Below are 24,390 nucleotides of genomic sequence, written 5' to 3'. Positions count from 1 at the left end.
GTTCTCTTCAATTTAATTCATCTCTTTTGTCACCAATTTATCAAATTTATACCTTGAAATTACTCCAAAACTTCATAAAACTTGTTAGTAACTCTTGCAAGGGCAACAACATGTTAATCGAGTGTTTTAGGCATAATTACTACTCAGAAGATGTGAAACTCATGAGAATTATTATCTAAAATATGGTCTTTTTGAGTAGCAATCAATGGGTCCCAATGGTCCCCACTTGAGCTCATATATCTTGATGGTACGGTTTATGAGGGTTGGATTGGTTCTTGATTCACTTATGTGCGTAAGAGTGTTTCGATAAATACTCAAGGTTACATAAGGGTTAATGAACTATATATCTAGATTAGGCTAATTAAGACTTTTTTTTTGGACTAGATTAAGTGACTTAAGCCCAAGATTAGTTCAAGTCACTTAAGCCGAATGGGAAACCTATAAATTCCCCTTGAGGGGTCAAAGTTTTAGACTTTTGTCTCTTCCATTCTCTCACACACGTTCAGAGAGAGAACCCTATTCCACCATCTCAATGCCTAGATTCAAGGATGAGTCATCCAATGGAATCTTAGTGGGTTCATGAGACTTTCAATGACTACCACACATTTGAAAACATTCTTTATCACAAAAAAATCAATCTAGAAACATCTAGATCTTGGTAAGCAGTTCTAATTTATAAATCTAGATTTAGTTTTTGTTTTAAATGATATTTTACTACAATTTCTAGGATTTAGATAACCTTAAGAAGTTTTTGCATGCACCTAACGAGATACATGGTTGGAACAGAGTGATCTGGAGTCCCTAAACTTCTTTCTTTCCTAAGAAGAAAAAGAAGATACTCATTCAAAAAATGAACAAAGTTTAAAGGCTTCATCAAATTGTTATCAATAGGAAAATGAAGATGATTATGAAGAAATCCTCCATCCTATCAGAAATTCAAAGTAATTTATGATTACCTTTAATAAATGTTCCATCAAAAGTAAGATTTGGCTCAAACTATAATGGCCTTTAAGAAAAGTTTTACCAAAAGTAAGATTCACTTCAACTTTTAAGACAAAAGTCAAGTCATCTCTACCTTTAAGTCAGAAGTTCTATAGATCTTCACTAAAAGAAATATTCATCTCAGTTTTTAAGACAAAAGTCAAAAGAGTTGCAGTACAAAACAAATTTTACTATTCATTATTCATGTCATGAGAAAAATTGCAATTCAATTCACATGTTTCTTAAGATTTGTATTTAAAGAGTTTTGCCCTCAATCTAAAGGTAAAGTTTTTCTCGTCCATTTCTTCATAAACTTTTAATCCTTCTTTGTCTCTATCCTCCTTGGATATGAGAAAAATAATTCTCTTTCTAAGTCATCTTATAAGTTATTTCTCCATGTAAGATATTTCTTTAAGATATGAAGATGTTTTCATATCAGGTTTTAATGTTCATGTTTTCCTATTTTATGTTTTTTTTGTAATTTTGAATTTTAGCATAATTTACTTTTCATTATTTACTCACATTATCCCAAGTGGTTTCCTAGTGCTTGAAAAACTAAAGGATTCTTTAAGTTGCTCTAAAGAGCTCTAAATTTTCTTAAAGGACTGAAAACTTAATTTAGAGGGCTAGGTTGTCTTTCTAGAGGCTATAGTTTTATGAATCTTGCAAAAACTCACAATTGAGGAAATCAAGGACTAAATTGTTGTCTCCTTAAATATAATCAATTTGAAAATAAAAATATATAAAATAGTTTTCCATCTAGCAAAAATATTCTTTAGAAACTATATTCTTAACATTTTTTGTAAAACTAATTTTGTTGATTTGCAATCAACATGTACTAAAAAAATTTTGGTTTAAAAGATCACCTTGAAATTTTAAGTTACATAAAATAGTGCTTAAAATCTCTTTTTTGATACTACAATAATCGAGTTGGGCTTGGTTCCAAGTCCATAGGTGAACTTTACTAATCTTTCTTTGTCACCATTGTTTGCTTAAAAATCCATTCATTACATATTTTTGGAGTATCAATCTCAACAATATTAAAGGTTATAAAGCCAACTAAGTTAAGGCATGACAAGGTCTTAACTTTGGTTTTAATAAATTTAACAATTTTGGTATGGTCCTCATTCTATGGAAGTGGATCCTTCTTAAGTCTTTGACTTAATGGTGCACAAATCTAACTTAAATCTTTGATAAAATTTGAAACATAATTGAGACTTCGTAAGAAAAGTTGTAATTGTTGCTTATCCTTAATCTCATTAGAAAACTTATCAACAAATTGAATTGATCTTTGAATAGGAGTTATAGTTCCTTTATAGATATGATGAGCCAAAAACTTAATCTTAGTTTGGAAAAGATTCATTTTAGAGGTCGATATATGTAAACTATTTTCCTTGACAGTTTGAATGAGCTTATTGAGGTGCTTCAAATGTTCTTCTATGGATGAAGAGAAAAGTAAAACATCATCAATATAAATAATGAGAATTTTTGTCTTATTCATTATATTTTGGAATTCTAAAGGCCCATGCTTAAGTCTAAATGGTATTACATTCCATTAAGAATTTCCAAAAGATATGTTGAAAGTTGTTTTATATATATCTTTTTCAACGATTTGGATTTGCCAGAATCCTAACTTTATATCAAACTTAGAGAAATTTTAGACTTAATCTTTGAAGATGGTCTTTCTTTATAATAGGATACCTAATCCATCTTTAGACTTCATTAAGGGATCTGTAATTGATTACAAGTCTTAGGCTCCTTTTTCTAGTTTTGCATGTTTTTAAACATGAAAGGCAAAATAGTTCCGAGGGAATTTAGATTTTTTATTAATTTTTTATCAAGAAGTACTTGAATTTCTCGTTTCGAAAATGAACTTCTTATTCATTTGAATTGGTCTTGTCTTTGTGAGAATGTCTTTTTCTCTAAATTTTGGGTTATAGGATAATTCCACCTCATGCTTATTCCTATGCGAAAATGCAATAGGGAATTTTGAATAGACTTCTTTAATCAATTTTTCTCTAAATCTTTGGATGGTTTCTTAAATCTTCTTAATATTTAATTGATCTTCAATTCTCTTATAACTAACTTATTTGATTAAAAATTTAATATGGTTATCCTTAACTTTAATTCTTTTGAAAATGATTGTGGATCTTAATTCATTCAGATTTCTTTTATCTAAAGGATAAGCAAATTAAAAAAGGATCTCCTCATTTAGGAGTTATCTTCTTATAACTTGGGTATCTACTCTAGTGATAGGGTTAGACACAAATTTTAAATTTTAGTCTCATTTTAACATAATTTTTGTTAAAACTATGTCTTTATATCATCTAAATTCAAGATTAAAACAAACTTAATAAAGGGTTGTTGGATGCATATCCATTTATTACAAATATGTGTTTTAGACAATTTGTAATTAATCTTAAAGCAATGACAATTTGTAATTCTAAAATCAATTCTTGTTATTTAGTGATAACATTTATGATTTAAAGCGATAGTCATAGAATACATTCTTCCTATTCATTAGAACTTTAACTTAATGGTAAAATATTTCATGACAAAATTTATCTTTCATAGTATGAGATTTATATTTAGTAATGAAATTTTAATCGTAGATAAAAAAATTATCACTAACTCTTACATTTGTTGCAATGCATATTAATGAAGAATTCGATGTTTAATGGTAGAAACAAAAGCATATATATCAAGTATAAATATATCACAAAAGATGTTGAAATTGAGTTCAAATTTGATTGGTGAGAACATTAAATTCTAGATATCTTATGAAACCACTCAAAGCTAATATATTAAAAAAAAATTGAAGATAATGCTTTTATAATCACTTCAAGTTTGGTTTAAGGGAGATTATTGAAAATATTAATTCATTATTAAATTATGAAAGTAATTAGGATTATTAGGAATCTTATATATTTCAATTTCTTTTAAAATTTTTATTTAGACTATGTTTGTTTCTTAAAAAAAAATATGAAAGAAAATAGGAGGAAAATAAAATAAAGAGAAAATGTGAGGAAAAAAATAAAGATAACATTTGAAAAAAAACAAAAAATAAAGGAAAATAAAAAATACATTTAGAATAAATTAATTTTTTATGTTTTTTAAAATCTGTTTCACTTATTTTCTTTCATTATATAAAATTAAATAATTTAAAAAATATATAACTTTTACTATATTTAATTTTCTTTTATAGGAAAATCAAATAAGAGAAAATAATTTTTTTTATCATTTTTTTTCTTTTCTTGGTATTTTTAAACCAAACATATCACGATCCGTATTCATTATTAATATGATTATACAATAAATAAATAAAATTTTAACTTATAGGATATTATTATTTCCCAACAAGTAGATGTCGACAATGCAGAAGAATAGACTTTGATTTGTTTAAAAAATAGGATTGATAATTGTACACATAGCATCAATAATAGAATCAAGGAGAACTCAATTTGCAGACGAAATGAGTTGTGCGTGTGACATCCACGTGTTAATTGAGGTGGGAGGAAGCTGCCATCTGTCGCCCCCTTCGACGCCATCACTTAATCATTGTACCTTGCTTTCAAATTGTAGTCATTAAGGTGTAATTTGAAAATTATTTTTTTTATCCTTCATAACAGAAAATAGTTGTTTTTTAAAATAAATTTCAAATATATTTTTTCTTATAAAATATTTTGAATAATCATTGAAACTATAGAAAAAAAATTATTTTTATTTTCTATATATAAATATATACTCCCTTTAGGACTAAATATATACTCCCGGGAATTCCTCATAGAAATCAATTTTTTTAAAATATTTTCCAAAAACATAACAAAAATATTTTTATTTTTATTATTTTAAAACTCTTTTCAAAATCATTCACCGGGCCTCAATGATTTGATGGACTTCCAATCCATTTTTGATCCTTCCTGGATGATGTATGTTAAAGGAATGCCTCTCGAGAGCATGCCAAATGCTCATTGAAAAACAGATTGAAATGTCATGTTTGTTTGTTATATTATATATATATATATCTAGAAAATGAAAAAAAAAAAAGGAAGGATATTTTATTTTCAATTTTGGCTTGTGAAAGAAATTTTTTAAGATATTTTTTAAATAATTTTATTTTCCAAAACCCTTTAAAATTGTACTACCAATTCAATTTTTTTTTCTCCTAAAACACAAAACAACTCTCTTTTTTATTATACAACACTTTCAAAACAAATTATAATTTTAAAAATAAAAACACTAAGGGTCGTTTGGGAAGTATTTTTGAAAATAATTTTAAAAAATAATTTTTAAGAATAAGTTTTGAAAATTATCTCTTACTATTTTGTAAAATAAAAGTCTGTTTAAAACTTAAAATATTTTATCCCATAATTATATATTGATATAATTATTTTTTAAATAATTTTTAAAAATAAGTAAAAATGGTATAAAATAAATGATTAATTGATTAAAAATATGAAAACATCCCAACAAATTTGTAAAATTAACCTTCCTTATTTTTGAACTTGAAAAGTAATCTATTTTTGACATAAATACCCTTTAACTTTTTTATTATTTACATGTCTGTTTAAAAAAAAATGTTACTTTTGCAAGAAAATATATGAGAGCATTTTTGTCAAAAATAAGTATTTTTTTTTATGTTGAAAAAATATGAAAGGTTAGTTTTTCAAAATAAGGAAGATTTCGTCTCTTTTAATTCGATATCCCTAAAATAAAACACATTATTTTTTGTTTTTAATGATAAAAAAAAAAGACTTTGATTATTTTTGGAGAACCTAAGACTATTTTTGAAAAGCCAAACAGCCCTTAAAAACACAAATTTATATCGATTAATTCAAAAACACTAAATTTTTTTAATGTGCAAAATTTTAAACTTTTGAATGAATTTAAAATTTTGAAATTGCAGTGAGGACAAAAATGTAAGTTGGAACCACACCTTTGATGAGGCAATTATTGTTTCAACAGTTCTCCCTGCATCTTGCCAATGAGAATCTGCCACGTCAAAAAAGAAGGGTGGTTTGGTAATTGGACCACATTGCATCAGCTGACATGAAAGCACTACCCTCTTCCGTCTTCTCCATGACGTGGCTGCAGTTCCAATTATAGAGTATTACTCTGAATTTTGCATTTTATTTATAATCCTACTTTTTTTAATACGATTTTTCATTAAAAAAATTAAATAAATAAATAATTTAAAATTTTTTTTATTAAAGATAAAATTAAAATATTTCATTTCTATATATAATTTTTTAATTTTAATAAAAAAAGAAATGATTGCAAAATGGACACGTGTATTTTAATATTCTAATATTAATTTTTTGGACATTTTTTTATTGCAGTTTATAATCAAATTTCAAAATATTTTCACAACCTCAAATACTTACTCTATACTTTTTCAAGCATAAAAAATATTAAATATCCTTTCAATGAACCATAATTTTAACAATTAATCAAACAATAAAATATGAAAAATACTAAAGTGGGTCCACTTTCAAAAACAATACAAAAACCAAAAAAAAAAAAAATTAAATTTAATACTCACAAGTGGATCACAAACAGTCAGATTCAGATTTGTCTTACAGATTTGATGCACTCTAAGTTCAAATTTAAATTAAAAAAAAAATTAGAAATAGAATATTAATAAGGATGATGGAGCGCCCTTTAATAGAAAGTGGAGGCGCCCACATCAGAAATATGGCCTCTTTTTGAAATATAATCACCGTCAAAGGACTCAAAAATAAAAAAGAGTCAAAAGAATTTTACTTTTATTAAATAATATATTCCTTGCAATTAATAGCAAATACCTTGTCTCCGTCGTATGTATGAGTACGACAAAGCCGTCTTTACGGTGTTGAAAGTCAAGACACTCAACGAGACTTCCGGGCACGCGTCTTTCGTTTTTTATTTCATGCCGTTCTACTTTTCTATATTTCTACTTTACTGCCTGTTGCTTACACGCTTTTCTAATTTCACCCCTGATTTTTGGTAGACCCTCATGAAAAATAATTATAATAAGTTACCCCTAGTCATAAATTAAGTAAGAGTATGTTTGTTTTTTTAATTTTTTATTGAAGTAATTTATTTTCATATTTTAAATTATTTATTTTTTTATGATTTATTATAATTTTTGTATTAAATAAAAGAAATTAAAATATTTAATTTTTTTAAATAAAAAAAGTAATATGATTTTTTTAATACTTAATAAAAATAAAATATTACAAAAACAAACAACTTAATATCTAATATTATTAAATATTAAGTTTTATTTAGTTAAGTAAAAAAAAACCACCTAATACACCAATAAATATATAAGTAAATTAAATAAGATTTAAATAGTTGGATTTGAAATTAAGTGTCACATATTTTAAACATGTATTAATACACGTATTTGTTACATACAAGTAACCATTTTATTAAAAAAATCTGACATGGTCTCGGATTTAATCATCGTTTTCTAAATTTTCAATTAAAAACATGATGAGAAATCACTAATTCGATTGAATTTTTAGATTTATTTATCATTGTGTTTCGAGTTTTAGAAAATATTAGATCATTTAAGATTGCTTAATTATGACAATATATACCTTTTTCACAAGGGAAAAATCTATAGATTTTGTGATGAAGGATTAATGTAATTGAAATAATTAGGAATCATTAATGATTTTGAACAATTTAATGTGATTGTATTTGGTATGGAATTTGCACTAGAAATTTGGTCAAGACTAAAGTGAGATTATATATTGGAAAAAAAAATGATTTTGAATTTTTATTTATTTATTTATTATTTTAATAAGTGCATGCCACGCATCAAGTCGAGCGGCCGGTCGTTCCTTTGGGTTGTTCGGTTCTCAGTGCTTTGAATTTGGTTACAAATTCTTTAAGAAAAAGAAAACTATGTGAAAAAAAAAATGTATATATATATTTTATGGGCCGTTGAAGTTACCAAATATTTTTGGGATTGATCTATTATTTGGTTAGTGAGCCGGATATTATTTTTAAATTAATAAAAACTCATAAATGATAGAGGAAAAAGGTAAGAAAAAAAAATGGAAGAGAAAATATTAAAATATTACCTTTAAAAACGTGGAAAAGTTTGATAGTTTTTATGAGCAAAAGGTGGGTTCTTTCTTGGATTCAATTAGAACCCAAATTGAATTACAAAGTGATTAATTTTTGCTAGGGTTGTAAGGGGTTGATAGTATTGATTGAGTTTTAGTTAATTAAAATTAAACTTATGTATATTTAAAGAAAAAGATATAATTATAATTTGATTTTTTTAAAAAAAATTTAAAAAAATAATAAACATTATAAAAATATTAAATCATATTCTAGGTTAAAGTTGTTTGACCTTAACTTAGGATCAATCCAAATTAAATTTTGGTTGGGAAAACTTAACCTAAGCTCGACCTGGATATTGAAATTGTTTGTTAGAATCTATCCAAATAGACACGAATTAAATCAAACTATCCTATCTAAGTTGTATCCTTAATTCCTATATATTTTTTTCCATTTTATAAAAATAAATTGCCAAATTTCAAAAATCCCAAACTTTCACCAACTTTTTTCATATTTTATGTGATTGCCCAAACCTTTTTTAAGTGGATTCTTTTATCAGTGTTTTAAAAATATAATTTTTTTAATATTTTTAAAAATCTTAATTAAATAAAATATGCTTTATTTATCTCATTTGAGAAAAATAATATCCCATCTTAAAAACTCGACTCAAATATTTTTAAAAGCTGTATATTATTAAACATACATCATGAATTAAATTACAAATACAATGAACTTCAACATTAAAAAATATTAAAAAATCCTTGAATTATTATTTAAAAATCTTAACATTCATGCACTTATCTTACGTCCTTTAGGGTATAACCTAAGAAGACTAATGTTACATTTAAGAATTATTTTTTTTTATTAATGAATATATTTTGGGAACATATTTGGATATGGTTTAGATATTTTTATATTTGTATATTTATATGCAACACATTATTATTAATGATATAGGAAGCATTGACTTTCCATAAAATAAAAGTGGGGTATAACGTAATAATGAAAAGAAGAGGGGTAGGGGTGCAAAGTTTAGAAAGCCATTGACAAATATCAATTATTACAGGGGTAGATCCAATCTACCGAAAATCTTTTCTTTGAAAAAAAAATAGCAATGTAAAAAAAAAAAAAAAAAAAAAATTCAAAAAAAGAAAAAAAGAAAGAAAAATTTAAAAAAATTGAAGACAGTGGGGTCCAGTTGAAAGCCTCTTTGCTTCTTCCTTCTTCTCCTGCCCTCTATTCATTCATTCATTCATTCATTTGCTTCAATCTGAGTAAATTGGGGTTGTGTACATGACTTCAGCTCAAATTCATTCCTTTCCACACCGACAGACTCTTTCCTCCATTCCTTGCTTTCTACACAGAGGAAATCAAAATCCCACCACTGGTTTTCTGCAGATGCTTCAGATTGGTTTGAGGGTCACCACCACCACCACCACCACCACCACCACCACTATAACCCTTGTTTCTTTGCTCGCTTCCTTAGTAAGTTATGCCTTATTTTATTTATTTTTTTGAAATAAATCCTTTCCATTTTTTTTTTGGGGGTTTTGCGTGTATGGTTTTGTTGATTTGCTTAGAGCTTGAAAAGGTAGTTTTTTTTTTTTCATTTTTTTTTGTGTTTAAATCCTTGCAGTGTTTGCATTCAATCATTCCTTGTTTTTCGGTCACTGGGCTTTATTCACTTTCCATTTATTTCTGGAGGTGATGATTTCCCAAGATTTTCTTTGAATTATTTTTTTTCCAATATTTCTGCCTTTAATTTCTTGGGAAGTTTGGGTTATTTTCATCGGTTGTATTTGCTTTTTGATTGAATTGTTGGATTTTTTTTTTCTTGAAGAGAGACGGTATTCGAGACTATGAGTATTTTGTTGTTTGGTTTGCTGAGAAACTTTGAGAAAAGAGAAGTGATAAAAAAAGAAAAGTCTGAACCTTTATTCTTGGTCGGTTTTATCCGAAGAGAAGTCTCCATTCAACTTAGCATATTTGGGTCGAGGTTTCCACTCTCCAGGAATAAAAGTAGAAAAAAAAAAACGTAATTATTTTTATTTTCTTTTCTTATTTTCACTTTTCTCTGCAACCAAACAGAGGTCTTTTGTTTTTGTTTGATTCATGTGTTTCTGTTCATATCTGTTCGTTTAGAAGATATGGGTCTTCCTCAAAATCTGATGTTTTATACTCTGGATGACAAGTGTTTGATTTAATACTTGGCTGCAGTCCGGATATATCTATCCCTTTTATCATATGATCTGTGTGCATTTTTCTTTGCAAAGTTTTAGACTCTTTTACTGAAAGGTCTAGGCTTTGGGGGCTTGTGTTTATACAGTGTGAGATTTCTTATTTATGAAATGGAAGAAAGAAAGATTATTGTTTGCGGTTTTTTTGGTTCATCCTTTGAGTTATCGTATAATCAAAAAGGAGTATTTGCTTTCCCTACAAATTAATTCAGCATTTTGCTTGTTTTAGGATTTTTTTTCTAGTTAGGATTTATTTTCTTTTTGTTCTGAGTCTTGGAAGTGTTTTATGTGTTAGTGTTTGATTAATTCTTACTAGGAAATGGATTTTTGATGAAATAAAGGATTATTGATCAGGTATCCTGGGATTCTCGATTCCTTTGAATTATAATATAGTAACAAGGAGAATTATGATCCTTTGAAATGTTTTGTTTTTGAGGATTTCTTGGCTTCAAGCGGATCTTGATGTGAAAAGGACTTCCAATAAAGTGAATGATTTTGGTTTGGTTTATATTTTAATTTCCTTTCTTCTCAAATAACCAGGCTATCACGGTCAGACCTCATTCAGAATAGACTATTTTGCGGGAGTTTTGTTGGTATCAGATGAGTAATATGTGTCATGTTTGTGGTGCAAAGTTGACAAATTCGAGGGAGGACAAGGATAAACACAAGAATGAGAATTCACTAAAATTAAATGGAGATCCCATTAGTTCTTGTAAATTGTGTGGGCAGAAGCACCATCAAGAAGCATTAAAATGGGATGATTTGAGTTCTTATCCTTCACGGATATCAAGTCCACCAATTTCATTGACAAGCAGTGATAGCACTGTCTCAAGCTGCAGTAAATCCCTCCTCTTCTTGTTATTCTTTTATGTGTTTTGAATTTTTGGTTGAATAGAATCAATGGATTAGTCCTCTGCTATGCATATAACTATCATCATAATAACCTTCTTCTCCTTTCCACCTTTTCAGGTGAATTTTCAGTTGATATAAATTCATATGGAAGGTATTTTTGTTAGCCCCCACTTGTGGGAAAAAAGCTATTTTGAGTTATGTGCAATATTTTTCTTGTAAGTGCTAGCTTAACCCTTTTTTTTTCCTTTTCTTTTGATTCTTGTTAGGGTTAATCAAGATGAAAGTACTGCAGAAAGCAGAACTGAGGATGCTAGTTCTAGTCTAAATGGACATTTGCAGAACTCAAACATGGCAACTCAAGCAGATGGAATTGATAGATCCAACACACTAATAGAAAACAGCCTTAAGAATAATGGACACATGGGAAGAGATGTGGAAATCAGCGGAACTAATGATGGTCAAGAAGGAAGAGATACTGGTGTTTTTAAAACTAATGGATTCTCCAAAGTAGGAACTGATATTTCTTATGATAATGAGAAGGATGCCATAATTTGGGAACCCCCGGAACCAGAGGATGACATGGAGTGTAGCATGGCTAATAGTGATGACGACGATGAGTTTGGTGATGGTACGAAATGGGGAGAGCCAAGTTCCTTGTGTAGCTTTGGAGAAGAAGGCAGCGGGAGCTACAAGTTTAGGGATGAAAAACAAAAGGCAATGGAAGAGGTTATAAATGGGAAGTTCAAGACTCTCGTGAATCAACTTCTTAAATCTGTGGGTGTTGCCTCTTCAGGGAAAGATGGTGAAAGCTGGGTGGATATAGTTACTTCTTTATCATGGGAAGCTGCTTCATTTGTGAAACCTGATGCCATTGAGGGTAAAGCAATGGATCCAGATGGCTATGTGAAGGTGAAATGCATTGCAGCTGGTTCTCGCAACCAAAGGTAATGTTCTCAAACTGATATTCTCGTTCCTCTTTCACCCTCACTCTAAAAAAGAAAATACCTTGTTTGCTTCCTGTCCGAAAATTGTTCTTGGACAACATAAAATGGAAAACAGTTCAATTACTAGTGGCATTTTTTTAAAACTCATGTTTGGAAAATACTGGGAAGGTTTCTTTCATGCTACGATAAGTCAATTAGTTTTCTTAGAATACAAGAGAACATGGAGAAAACACATAGAGGACAATAAGTTGATGTTTAGTATTTTGTTATAGAAAACCTATTTCGAGAAATTTTTTTCAGAGAATAGGACTAAACATGCTCAATTTTTCTTGGATTTAGGGCTATCTAATGTTAATAAGGAGGCATGTGGTTTTCTTCAACATTAATGATGTTTATCACTAGAAGAATTTTGATTGTGCATTTTCATGAAGTCATTTTTCTTTAGAAAATTCATTGGTATAAAATGTGTTACCGGCATGTAAACTTGAATGTTGCTCTGCTGAAGCTGGTATATTTCTACTACTTATCTATAATTCCTTTACTTTAGGGGGAAATAAAGTTGTACCTTTTTTTTAAAATGTTTTTTTTTTCCTTTTGTCATCTTTTATATTATTTGGAATAGATATTGGAAAACCTTAGGGCCAGTTTGGCAACATTTTTGAAAACAGTTCTTAAAAAATAGCTTTTGAAAATAATTTTTAAAAATAGTTTTCAATTGTTTACAGGAAAAAAGAATTCTGATTGGGGACCCAAATGTGAAAAACAGTTTTCTTGGCTTGTTGTACACTTATTTATAATGCAAAATTTTTCAAAGTATTTCCATCTTTTCAATTGTTGCTTAGAACACTACAAAAAATAATTGAAAACACTTGAAATTTATTCTAAAAAAACAACCAATTTTCAGAATAAATTTTGAAAAAAACTGTTTTCAGTCAAAAGGTTGCCAATCGTGTTTCTTGAGTTAGAAAACCATTTTCTATTTTCAAAAATAAAAAGCTGTTTTTAAGAACAATTTCCAAATAGGTCCTTAATATCGCCCCTCTTCCTCTATAGCTCTGTTTAAGGAGTAGAGAAGAAAGGAAATAAGTTGATGATAAAGGAGTTACTTAGAGGGTGTTTGATAAAATGGCAAATCAAATAATGAATATTTATGTGTTGAATTTTGTAGAAGTGGAAACCTATCGTTACCATTCAGAATTTAAGTGATGAACTCAATTAAAATAAGGTTTAGAAAAAAAAGAAAAGAAAACTGTTTACTCATAAATTTGTCCCCACCCAACACCACCACCCCACCCAAATAAATAAATAAAGTGTTGGGTATATGATGTTGAGGAATATTACTTTCTTGGGTTATTGAAAATGTCATAAAAGAGTTAAACTGCTTTTTTAAAATTCAAAAATCAAGTTAAGAAATATGCATATGCAAAATATAAGTGAAATTTTGTTTAGATGCAGACTTTCCTTGTGGTTTATTAGTTTGAAAAAACATGATTGGAAAAAACTCTTTTTCACTTCCCAAACGGGGAATCAACATTTTTATCTCTGGAGTTATAATCAGGAAAATTCATTTTCATAATACGTAGATGTATTTTTCACAACCAATAAAAAAAAAAAAAAAGGTAGATAACAGAATTGCAGATTGGTTGCTAATAAACTTCATTGTAAAAGAAATCTGTTTTAGAGAAGAGGGTTAAAATGGAGTTTAAATGATAAAATTTTAAAACCATTCACCATGTTTTGTTTTAAATGTTTGGTACAGTCTCTATGACACAATGGATAACTGGCTTTTAAGTGGACTTTATTTTATGTGGTATCTGGTTTCTGTTATTGAACAAGGTCAATTATTGAGATCCTCTTAATTCTTTTCATTTTTCACCAGATCATTTGGTTACCAAACAACACCTTAGATACCACCTTTTTCTTCTGTAGGCTCTTTTAAGGAGGACAGAAGAACTAGGATGATATAGTGGGAATTACCATCTTGGTGCTTAGCCAAAATAGTGTGCATGTATCTTAATGTAGTGCTTAAATGGGGCCTTTATTTTCCTTTCTTTTCATGTGCTTTCTCCATTTTCAAACAAAAGATGGTTTTCAAGCCTTATTTTCTCTCATTTTTCTCCTTCTTATTTAAAGTAACACACCGGAAAACTATTAAACCCTGATATCTTATTTTTCACATATTTTTTTTTTTTATTTAGTGTAAAAAAAATATAACGGATCTTAAAATAAAAGCATCATGTAAATGTTAGCTGGGAAATGTGGGAAAACCTGAAATTGATGTTTGGTTTTGCAGTCAAGTAATTAAAGGACTGGTCTTTAAAAAGCATGCTGCTCATAAGCACATGCAGACAAGGTACAAGAACCCTCGACTGTTGTTGATTCAGGGCATGCTTGGTCATTCTTCAAGTGGGTTATCATCATTTAATTCAATGGATCAGGTAAAATGGTTGGCATGTGTTTGTTATTGATCTCTGGGACATATGAAAATATATTTTCTGATCATTTGATAATGAACAGGAGAAGGGTAATCTGAATTCTGTTCGTGAGATGATAGATGTGTGTCGCCCGAATGTAGTTTTAGTGGAGAAAACTGTTTCTCGTGATGTGCAAGAGACTTTTCTTGAAAAAGGAGTGACACTAGTCTTTGATATGAAGCTCCATCGCTTGGAACGAGTTGCTCGCTGTACTGGTTCACCAATAATGTCCCCTGGAACTTTAATGAGCCAAAAGCTGAAACATTGTGATTCCTTTCATTTTGAAAAATTTGTGGAGGAACATGCTAGTGTGGGTGAAGGTGGAAAAAAGCCAAGTAAGACCTTGATGTTCATTGAGGGCTGTCCTACACGGCAAGGTTGTACGGTGAGTATCCTCTTTTCATGTTAGTCTTATTTCATGATATTCTAGAAGTTTTAATTTACAAGGCTGGTTCATTGTGGGCTGTCCTACACAGCAATGTTGCACTTGAATGCTGGATTTTGTGCTTGAACAGTTGTAAAACGTCATAAATTTCTCTTTCAAGGACATACTCCAAACAAAAGACCTCTTCCTACAATGAATAGCTCCATTTGATGTTTTACTTATAATTTTTTTTTTCCAGCATTTAGTGGTAACCTTTAATGATCTTTAATTGATGTATTATATTTCTACCAAGTCATATACATAGGTCTCGAAGTATGGGGTAAAAGCTTCCACTAGTGTCTTGCGGGTACTCTTTTCTTCCCATTCCCATTCCCATTCCCTTTTTCCTCCTTTAAATGTATAGTTGTTCTATTCTTGCCATATTAGGATTTCTTCCATCTCCATTGTGGAAAGCCTACCTCCATCAAAATGTTAAATTGTACCATAAGTATGATCAAAATGCTAAATTGTACGGTAAGAGTGCCTACCGCCAACAAAATATACCAAATTGGACTGTCCCTTTAAAATTGGTACATTCTGTGATAGATCACCTGGAAAATAAACAGTCACTTGCATAAGTACTTGCAAATTGGATAGCACATAGTAAACCCATTTGGAAAAACACTATTGGCTAATTTATGCCAATTAATGTGAACATTATATACAAGAAAAAGGTAAGATGAGGAATCCTCCCCTTAAAAAGAGAAAAGAAGAAGAAAAGGAATAGAATGCAAAACTGAAAAAAAAGAAGAAAAAAGGTTCAAATCATTTAAACCTGCAAAACTGTCAGATAGGGTTTCAAGAAAAATCTCACTAAACTGAGCTCCCTTCTTAGTATTTCAAGCGACTTGTCCTAATGAAAGGATATTATAGAATTCCTCTCAAGATCCTGGATTCTCATATTATCATGATCGAAGGTGCTTTAGGATTCCCCCATAGTCCCATTAGAAAGAGATAAAAAAAGAATAATACTTGAAGAATCTCCTTTCACAAAAATATTAGAGATCCACAAGGAAGAAGGTGCCCCAGGCTCTTTGCCTTTATAGCAAGCCCAAAACACCTGGTTTAGAATAAGCTCATATGCCAACAGCCACTTGGCCTGGGTTCTCTAGAGAATGCCCATCAAAATTGAGCTTGAGAAACAGCACAGATGGAGAAGTTTATTTAGCACTAGTCTGCTCTTTACTCTTGTTTCTCTGGCAAGTAGCCTCCCAGTCCTTGACAATGTTGCTCAAATGATATTAGCTAATACCTTGGAAACCAGGAGCCACAAAATAGGAGAAGTATCATGTCCCTGTTGAGGGCTGGCTGTATGGGCACAGGCACAAAACCTGTTCATTTTCAAAGCCTGGGGGAAAGCTTTGTTCTAGGCCATGAGAGGCTGTCTCTATGATGCTTTAACTTAATTGTTGTAGAGGCACTGGGCTTCAATGGTGACCCTTCTGATGCAACGAAAAAAGGAATCAGTTTGTTCCTCATACTTTTTATTTTGTATGCTCATGTGATGCAATTTCTCATTCACTTTGACCATGCCTTACTGTTCCTTTGCGTTTCCCTCTGAGGCCATTTAATCTATAACTTCCTGTTTTCCTTTTTGGCACTTTATGAGATGGTTTTCCTTTGGTCTATGATATTTCAGATATCTGCATGACACAATCCTTCTTCTTTGTGTATATTGGGTCTGTAGGACCACACTGGTATTGGGTGGTATATAGAGTTTTCTTATGTGTGTATTATAATTCTTTTATTTTTTATTTTTTGCCACAAGTTTTCATGGCAGCTGCTCCTTGTGAAGTGTTCCCTTTATTTATTTGATTAATAATTCATATAATCTTGATGTTGCAGATTTTACTGAAAGGAACTCACAGTGAGGAATTGAAGAGGGTTAAATGTGTTATGCAGTGTGCAGTTGTTATGGCATATCATTTAATTTTAGAGACTTCTTTCCTTGTTGATCAAAAAGCAATGATCTCTACTATTCCTTTTGATGGGTTAGCAAATCTAGCGCCAACTAATCCACAATTCCCTGTTGTTGGCTCTGGTAATTCAAGTGCCTCTTGTCTTGAGGAGCCTATTGCCAAAGATGATGCATTACGCTTGAGTGATGTTCCTGTTTCAAATGGATTCCTTGAAGGAGCGTCCACCCTAAATTTGGAATTAGAAGGTGATTCTTCATTATCTTATGAGCCATATAACCCAGTTGTTCTTTCGGGGTTATCGTCTCTTTCAGCCTCCATAAAGAAAGTTATAGGGGACAATTTCCCTATTGTATCCTCAACTCCTTATCACTCGCTATCTTCATACTTTGGCTTAAATGGAAAGGAACACCACAATAAGATCATGACGTCAGTTCCAGTTTTGAAATCTCCAGAGGCATTTGAAAATTGTGATATGGAAGCAAAAAGTGGTTCTGATGAAGAGAAGTCACATGATAGCAAAAGACCACTGTCACCCTTGGCTTGCTCTGATGTTCCTTTGAATGACGTAAAATCTGGTGGCAAAAATGAAGACCAAATGCAAAGTAAGGATGACATTAGCACAGTTTTGGACTCCCAGAGCATTTTGGTTCTGATGTCAAGTCGGAATGCATCAAAAGGGAGGATCTGTGAGCAAAGCCATTTTTCTCATATCAAGTTCTACAGGAACTTTGATGTTCCCCTTGGGAAATTTTTGCAAGATAATTTACTCAATCAGGTTTCTGAGTCTCCATTTATTAGGATGTTTTAAGTTATTATTATTCTGTCACTTGGGCCTGTCAAGATTACTGAAGGTTGCTTGAGTCATTTCATTTTTCTAGTTTCAGTGTGATGACTTAAATAACACTCAGCTCTATGACATGGCATGGTGTGATTTGTTTTCTAGTTTCTTTGCATTAACTTGAAGTTTGCACTGATAGAAACTGCTGCACTATGCAGAAGCATCAATGCCCCACATGTGGTGAACTGCCAGAAGCTCATTTTTACTACTATGCACATTGCAATAAGCAGCTTACCATACAAGTTAAACAACTTCCCACCAAGTCATGTTTGCCTGGGGAAGCAGAAGGAAAACTTTGGATGTGGAGTCGCTGCGGTAAATGTAAACCTGAGAATGGAATCACACAATGTACAAAAAGAGTGTTGATATCCACTGCTGCTCGTGGCTTGTCCTTTGGAAAGTTTTTGGAGCTCAGTTTTTCACAGCTGTCTTCACCCAGTAGGGTATCAAGCTGTGGGCATTTTTTTCACAGGGACTTCCTCTACTTTTTTGGGTATGATTTGTAGTGTAAATATGCTAGTTGTCATTTAGTATTACTCTTTTGCCCATTATGATGAAAGGGATATTAATTCCGGAATTGGGCTGGGTTTCCACTTTCTACAAGAGGAAATATTTTCCGGATTGGTTAAAAATCATGTTATTGGCATTGAAATGGATTAAAAACAAATCCAATCCGATTTTATGGAATTTTTTAAAAGAAAGGAAGAGGGGGAGACAGGGTCAAAAAGTGTTGGGCTTGGGGAAACATGTCCCAGGTTGAGTGCCATTTCACCCTTTTGAACCTGCTGCTTGAGTGCACCAAGTAATTCAACTTGAGAGAACTGGTGCAAACAAATGAACACTTTTTGCACTTGCTCTTCCTTCCTATTGTTATCGTAACCTGCAAACGACATCCTTAAGGTTTTGTACATCCTAATGATCCATGGTATCTTCATGCATTGTCCAGGTTAGGTCCCATGGTTGCAGTGCTCAGATATTCTCCTGTCTCAACTTATGCTGTAGATGTACCTCCTCATAAGCTGGAATTCAGTAATTCAATTAGACAAGAATCTCTCAAGAAGGAAATGGAGAATGTATGTTACCTTTTTAATTTGCCTGCACCAAATGGTTATATACTTTTGTCCAATGTTGAATGTTAAATTCTTAGCTGCTCTTTCATTTCTTCATTTCAATTAGAAGTAATATTTTTCTCCTTTTATTTAGGTCTACATGAAAGCGATATCACTGTTCACAGAGGTTGCTAATGCTTTGAAGAAGATAGCATCTCGGTTTGCAGGCTCCACTCTGAATCTTGGTGGTTCATTGAAAGAATTTTCTGATGTTGAAGAGATGTTAAGCCAGGAGAGATATGAATTTGAGGTTAGTTTTTTTTTTCCTTGTAGTTGTTTTTGATATCTTATGACTTTTAGAATCATTGTGGCAGAGATCCATCACTCTTGTGAATGCAGTTGTCTCCTATAAATTTCTCTCTACCTAATTTCGTCTGTTTTCTGTGGAAAGATATTATTTGCCACATGGGTGGATGTTTTTCCATGTATTTAATTGTGCATGCATGCATGTTATTGTCATTACTGTTAAGATTGGTGTATGTAGCCATGGTTTGAAATTAATATATTATTAGCTATTTCTGCATTATCAAATTGGCACTCATTTTCTAATACGAGGGAAAAGTTAAGTTCTTATCATTATGTGATATGATATCATGTAAATTCTTGCACTACTCTGGGGGTTTAATGTCATGTCCTCAACTTTAAGCAAAAATATACTGTTGGCTCTGGAGTGTTAGGATTAAAACACCCTAATCCTATTTTAAAAAACAAGAATAAACTAATGCAAAAAATTAAAGCACAAGAACACATGGGATTTATAGTGGTTCACTCTCAATGTGAGGGTTACGTCCATTTTTAGCCGCTATAGATATTAACTATGATCAAATGGAGATTGCAAAATAATCACAAAACGCCTCGCACCCTCTAGGTTTTTCTCTCTACCTTTCTCTATCTCTCTTAATACATTGATCTAACCAGTCGACTACCCTAAAGATGACATAATTAGGGTAATCAAATTACATATGTAAAATCTCCAAAATATCCCAACTTAAAATACCCTTACATACAAAATTCTGTCCTTGGGCAGTTGCCCTCTTCAACCCCCACGTTGACCTTACTGCAAAGGTTGATCTGTGTGCTGTCTTTGCCTCGGGTCAATCTACGCAAGGGTGATCACCGTTAGGATAATAATTAGGCTCCACACATCTTAACATGGAGCTCCCCTTCCATGTTTCATTTTTGCACTTTTGCTCATGCCCTCATCTTCTAACTTCAAGGAGACAAGGTTTGCCACGTACAATTCCATCAACCATGAGCTAAAGTTTGATTTCCTTTTGTTTTTTTCTTTTCTTTTTCTCTCTGATTGGTGGAATTTCAGGTCAACATTCAAAAAGCTATTGTTAGGAATGGGAAGCCAGAGCAGGCCATTTATAAACTTCTCAGCTTGAACAGATTACTCTGGGAGCTTCAACTTGAATCATGCTTATGGGATAGGCGTTTGCATGCACTACTCTCGCCTGATTCTTCAGTGGTTGGCACTAGTGCCACTCATAAAGCAATTCAAGGGCTTCTGAAGAAGGATGGCATTGCTGGCAATGGAATCCTGCGGGCAGAAAATATTTTGGATACTGGCGATAAAGGTTTCTATAATAGTGGCAATGTGAAAACAAAGTTGGAGACAAGAGATCAGGGAAATGAGTTGTCAATCAGGGAAATCCCTGTTGAGGGTCCTGTTGAAATGTCTAGAGAACAAGCTGATCCATTCAATTCATCAACTGTGGCTGTGGATACTGAGGGGTCAACTTTGGGGTATTTACACACATATGGATCAGTCTCAGAGAGACCTGTTTTCTCTGACCATGTTCATTCTGGTGATGAAAATTGCAAAGGAGAGACACTTCCATCCTTGGATCATTTAGAAGCTGTTAGAATCATTCCTATTACCGGAGGACTTGGACACAATGATTCTTTTGGTGGTCTAGATGCATCTCAAAGGAGTTCATCTCATCCATTGGCATGCAACTTGGAGAAGGCAAAAGGATGGATCTGGTCTCCATTTCCAGAAATTAGGAGGGATTGCATGAAGGATCTCCAGGGAGGTTACTTGCCCAAATTTGAATCTATTAGTAGCTACACACCAGAATATTTACCCTCAGCTTATCAACTGATCATTGAGGAGGGCTCAAGGCTGCATATCCCTCTTGGTACTGATGATTATATTGTCTCAGACTATGAGGGTGAACTTTCAAGCATAATCTCTTGTGCCCTGGCCTTGTTGAAGGATGTACCTGTACCAGCAGAAGATTTTGATGAGGGTAGTAGGAGAGAGAGAGGATTGGCCTTTCGAGCATTGGAAAATTCACACAGCCTGAATCGAATTACGTCAATGCCTTCATCTCATTGGCATTCAAATGGTTCTGTGGATTCAGATGGAAGTGTTTCTTCTGAGGAGTCTCTCTTCTCCAGTTTTGATGGATTTAATTTGTTGGATTCTCTGGTTTCTTATGGTGCCATTCATCCTGAGGTCTCTCTTGGAGTTGCAAAATCACCTGGAAAGGGTAAATATTCAGTGGTTTGTTTATATGCCAACCAGTTCCGCAATCTTCGAGATCAGTGCTGTCCATCTGAGCTTGATTACATCGCCTCCCTCAGCCGATGTAGGAACTGGGATGCCAAAGGTGGGAAAAGTAAATCTTTCTTTGCTAAAACACTGGATGACAGGTTTATCATAAAGGAAATTAAGAAGACAGAATTCGAATCCTTTATGAAGTTTGCTCCTGATTATTTTGCTTACATGAATCACTCCTTCACATCGGGGAGCCAAACTTGCCTTGCCAAAATTCTTGGGATTTATCAGGTTTGTTGTTATACCTTTCTTACATTTAATGACTATACTTCCATTTTTCTTAGCATTTGAACTACTTTGCAGGTAATTATTAGACAGACAAAGAGTGGGAAAGAGATGAGACATGATCTGATGGTGATGGAGAATCTTACTTTCTGTAGAAGCATTACTCGCCAGTATGATCTCAAAGGTGCTTTACATGCTCGATACAATTCAGCTGCTGATGGTCCAGAAGATGTTCTCTTGGACCAGAACTTTGTTAATGACATGAACACCTCTCCTGTGTACGTTAGTAGGAAAGCGAAGCGTGTCTTGCAGCGGGCAGTTTGGAATGACACAACTTTCCTCAATGTGAGTTTTCTGCTGACAGTTTCTATTAATAATTGTGGCAAGAGAAGTCCTAAAACACGCCTGAACTCTTAATTAAGTGCATATAGATTTTATCGCATATAGTTCAATCACCACAGCTTACTGTTAGATATCCCATGTGTTGAATTTTCTGAATTTTTAGAAGCAATAGTAGAGTGGCAGCTCACGTTTCCAGATTTACCCTGAACTCCAATCATCACCAATAGCTTATAATGTCCAAATCAATAATACGTCACTAGATTTAGCTTCTGACAGTTCTGTGTTTTGATTAAACTTGCAGTCAATTAATGTCATGGATTATTCTCTACTGGTGGGAGTGGATACTCAGCGGCATGAGCTTGTTTGTGGCATTATTGATTATCTCAGGCAGTACACATGGGACAAGCAACTTGAGACATGGGTCAAGTCTTCCCTTGTTGTCCCTAAGAATGTTTTGCCAACCGTCATCTCTCCAAAAGAGTACAAAAAGAGATTCAGGAAGTTCATGTCTACATACTTTTTTAGTGTCCCAGATCACTGGTGCTCACAAAGGTCTTCCAATCCTTGTGAACTTTGTGGCATCAGAGAGGACGAGTCTTCTTCTCAATTGAAAGCCCAGAAGCAGGGGGAGCAAAATGGTTTTTCAGCTTGAGTCTTGTTCATTCAACTATTCAGTGTTTTTTATTTTGTCCTTTCCCAGCGTTTATTCATTTTTTTTCGAGTTAGTTTACAAATACTGTACATAGCTGGTCATCATAGTTTATATATAGCCCTGTTATTCTGCGGTTTTTAGCGAATTCCTGGGGATAGTTTCTTTTCAATAGGTCATATATCATGTCCAGGTTGAGTCATACATAATATAATTTTTGTAAAGCTTATCAAATGTAGAAAGCCCACAATGGTGAAGGACAGCTGTGATTATTTTAATCAATGAAAGTTGCATTTATATGGTCTCATGTTCATCAACTCTGGGTTGGAATGTTGCCGGGATATTTGTTTTAACCTTAGGATTCGGTTTTTCTCGTTCTCTTAGTAATGAAATTGTCTGAACAAATCATGCAACTTCAGGAAGAACATGGCTTGAAACATCTACTGAAGGGCTTGAACCTGACATTACAATATCACCTCCCTCAACTTCTATCATACTTGTTGCGGCATGTTTGATTTTCTGCTCTCAAAAATAAAAAACAGGTTTCTAATTAAAAAGATGCAGTTGATAAATTTTTTTAACTAAAAACAATGTTTTAAAAATTGTGTGAAATTGCTGTTTTTAAGTGGCTTTATAAAGTGTTTTGATAAATAACTGAAAATATGAAAAACATTTTGAGTAGTTTTGAATTGTACGTAAGTACATGGATATGGTTTTTTATATTTGAGTTTCTTAAACATAATTTTGTTTTTGAAAACAATTGAAAACTGTTTTTTGAGAATTGTTTTCCAGAACATTGCCGAACATGGCTTCATCCCTATTATCCTTTGGGCACTTTGTTTGAATTGGAATTTAAACATTCTACCTTTTAACATGGTGGGAGCTGTCTTGATTGCATGCCATGATCCTCCTGGAATGTGAACAAAGGCAATCTCATTTCTGAAACCAAAAGCAAATGCAGGTGCAAGGAAAGTTTCCCTTTGGAATAGAAGGAAAAAGGGTAGAGAATTACTTGTTCCCTTCCTTTCAACAAAGAATCTCATGTTGCCTGCTCGTGATATAAGCTATGATAACATTCCTCCTCCACCCCCATCGCTAGCTGGGGATGGATAACTCCCTCCAACAAGATCTGATAGAAAGTTATCTACCTGACAACGGCAGCTACTACTGCCTGGGAGACGATGGCACTGATGAGTCCCATTTCATATACGTCCTCAATGCCATCCTCAGTGGCACTGCTAGGCTCAATGTTCTGTTGCCTACCGCCACCATCCTTGCCTTCACCATATTTGCTCCCCTCCTCACAAATGACGGCAAATGCTACACGCTCAACCGCTGGCTGATGGGTTTCTTCTTGGCTATCTCTGCAGCCTCTTGCATCTTCTTTTTGTTCACTGATAGCTTCAGAACTGCAAGGGGAAGGTTGTACTATGGCGTAGCCACACGCAATGGGATATGGACTTTCAATGGAGGCCGGAGGAAGCCTTGTGCGCCATCTGAGTATAGGTTGAGATGGATTGATCTCTTCCACGCATTGCTTTCATTGATTGCTTTTCTTACTTTTGCAGGCTCACACAATGATGTTTTGGAGTGTTATCATCTGGAAATGTCCAGAAAAGTGACCAACTCTGTTCCTTTGGTTGTTGGGTTTGTTATAAGTCTGTTGTTTGTGGTGTTTCCTTCTAATAGAAGGGGAATTGGGTATCCCTTCTTGTTGCAGAAGGATGCTTTGTACACCAGAAATTGAGAGAGGTTGTGTTAAAGAAAACAGGAA

General features: G+C 32.5%; 2 protein-coding genes across 3 annotated transcripts; both read left to right on the top strand.

Annotated features, from left to right (window-relative positions):
- Positions 1–9,242: 9,242 nt before the first annotated feature.
- On the top strand, positions 9,243–22,929 carry LOC100242669 (putative 1-phosphatidylinositol-3-phosphate 5-kinase FAB1D). Of its 2 annotated transcripts, none has more exons than XM_010666734.3 (13): positions 9,243–9,522; positions 10,815–11,112; positions 11,244–11,277; positions 11,393–12,070; positions 14,364–14,508; positions 14,588–14,929; positions 16,814–17,662; positions 17,884–18,218; positions 18,672–18,798; positions 18,929–19,084; positions 20,153–21,631; positions 21,704–21,970; positions 22,269–22,929. In XM_010666734.3, exons 2-13 carry the CDS (start codon positions 10,875–10,877, stop codon positions 22,617–22,619), a joined length of 5,001 nt encoding a protein of 1,666 aa, XP_010665036.1. In that variant the 5' UTR covers positions 9,243–9,522; positions 10,815–10,874; the 3' UTR covers positions 22,620–22,929. The 2 variants fall into 2 exon arrangements, with proteins under 2 accessions (XP_010665036.1, XP_059590324.1); XM_059734341.1 differs by lacking the exon at positions 9,243–9,522 and adding an exon at positions 9,679–9,741.
- A 792-nt stretch (positions 22,930–23,721) lies between these two features.
- LOC100247803 (protein DMP7) lies at positions 23,722–24,363 on the top strand. Its single transcript, XM_002270242.3, has one exon. It carries the CDS (start codon positions 23,722–23,724, stop codon positions 24,361–24,363), a length of 642 nt encoding a protein of 213 aa, XP_002270278.1.
- The last annotated feature ends 27 nt before the right edge of the window (positions 24,364–24,390 follow it).

This window comes from Vitis vinifera, chromosome 18 (assembly GCF_030704535.1).
Source record: "Vitis vinifera cultivar Pinot Noir 40024 chromosome 18, ASM3070453v1".
Lineage (NCBI taxonomy): Eukaryota > Viridiplantae > Streptophyta > Magnoliopsida > Vitales > Vitaceae > Vitis > Vitis vinifera.
The sequence above is the reverse complement of the archived record's forward strand: the minus strand, read 5'-3'. Positions and strand labels throughout refer to the sequence as shown.

Bases quoted from the DNA above. Each gene is read 5' to 3' on its own strand.
- LOC100242669 (XM_010666734.3), top strand. From the start codon at position 10,875: ATGAGTAATATGTGTCATGTTTGTGGTGCAAAGTTGACAAATTCGAGG. The intron at 11,278-11,392 runs GTATTTTTGTTA...GATTCTTGTTAG, and splicing joins GATATAAATTCATATGGAAG to GGTTAATCAAGATGAAAGTA. The intron at 12,071-14,363 runs GTAATGTTCTCA...TTGGTTTTGCAG, and splicing joins GCTGGTTCTCGCAACCAAAG to TCAAGTAATTAAAGGACTGG.
- LOC100247803 (XM_002270242.3), top strand. From the start codon at position 23,722: ATGGATAACTCCCTCCAACAAGATCTGATAGAAAGTTATCTACCTGAC.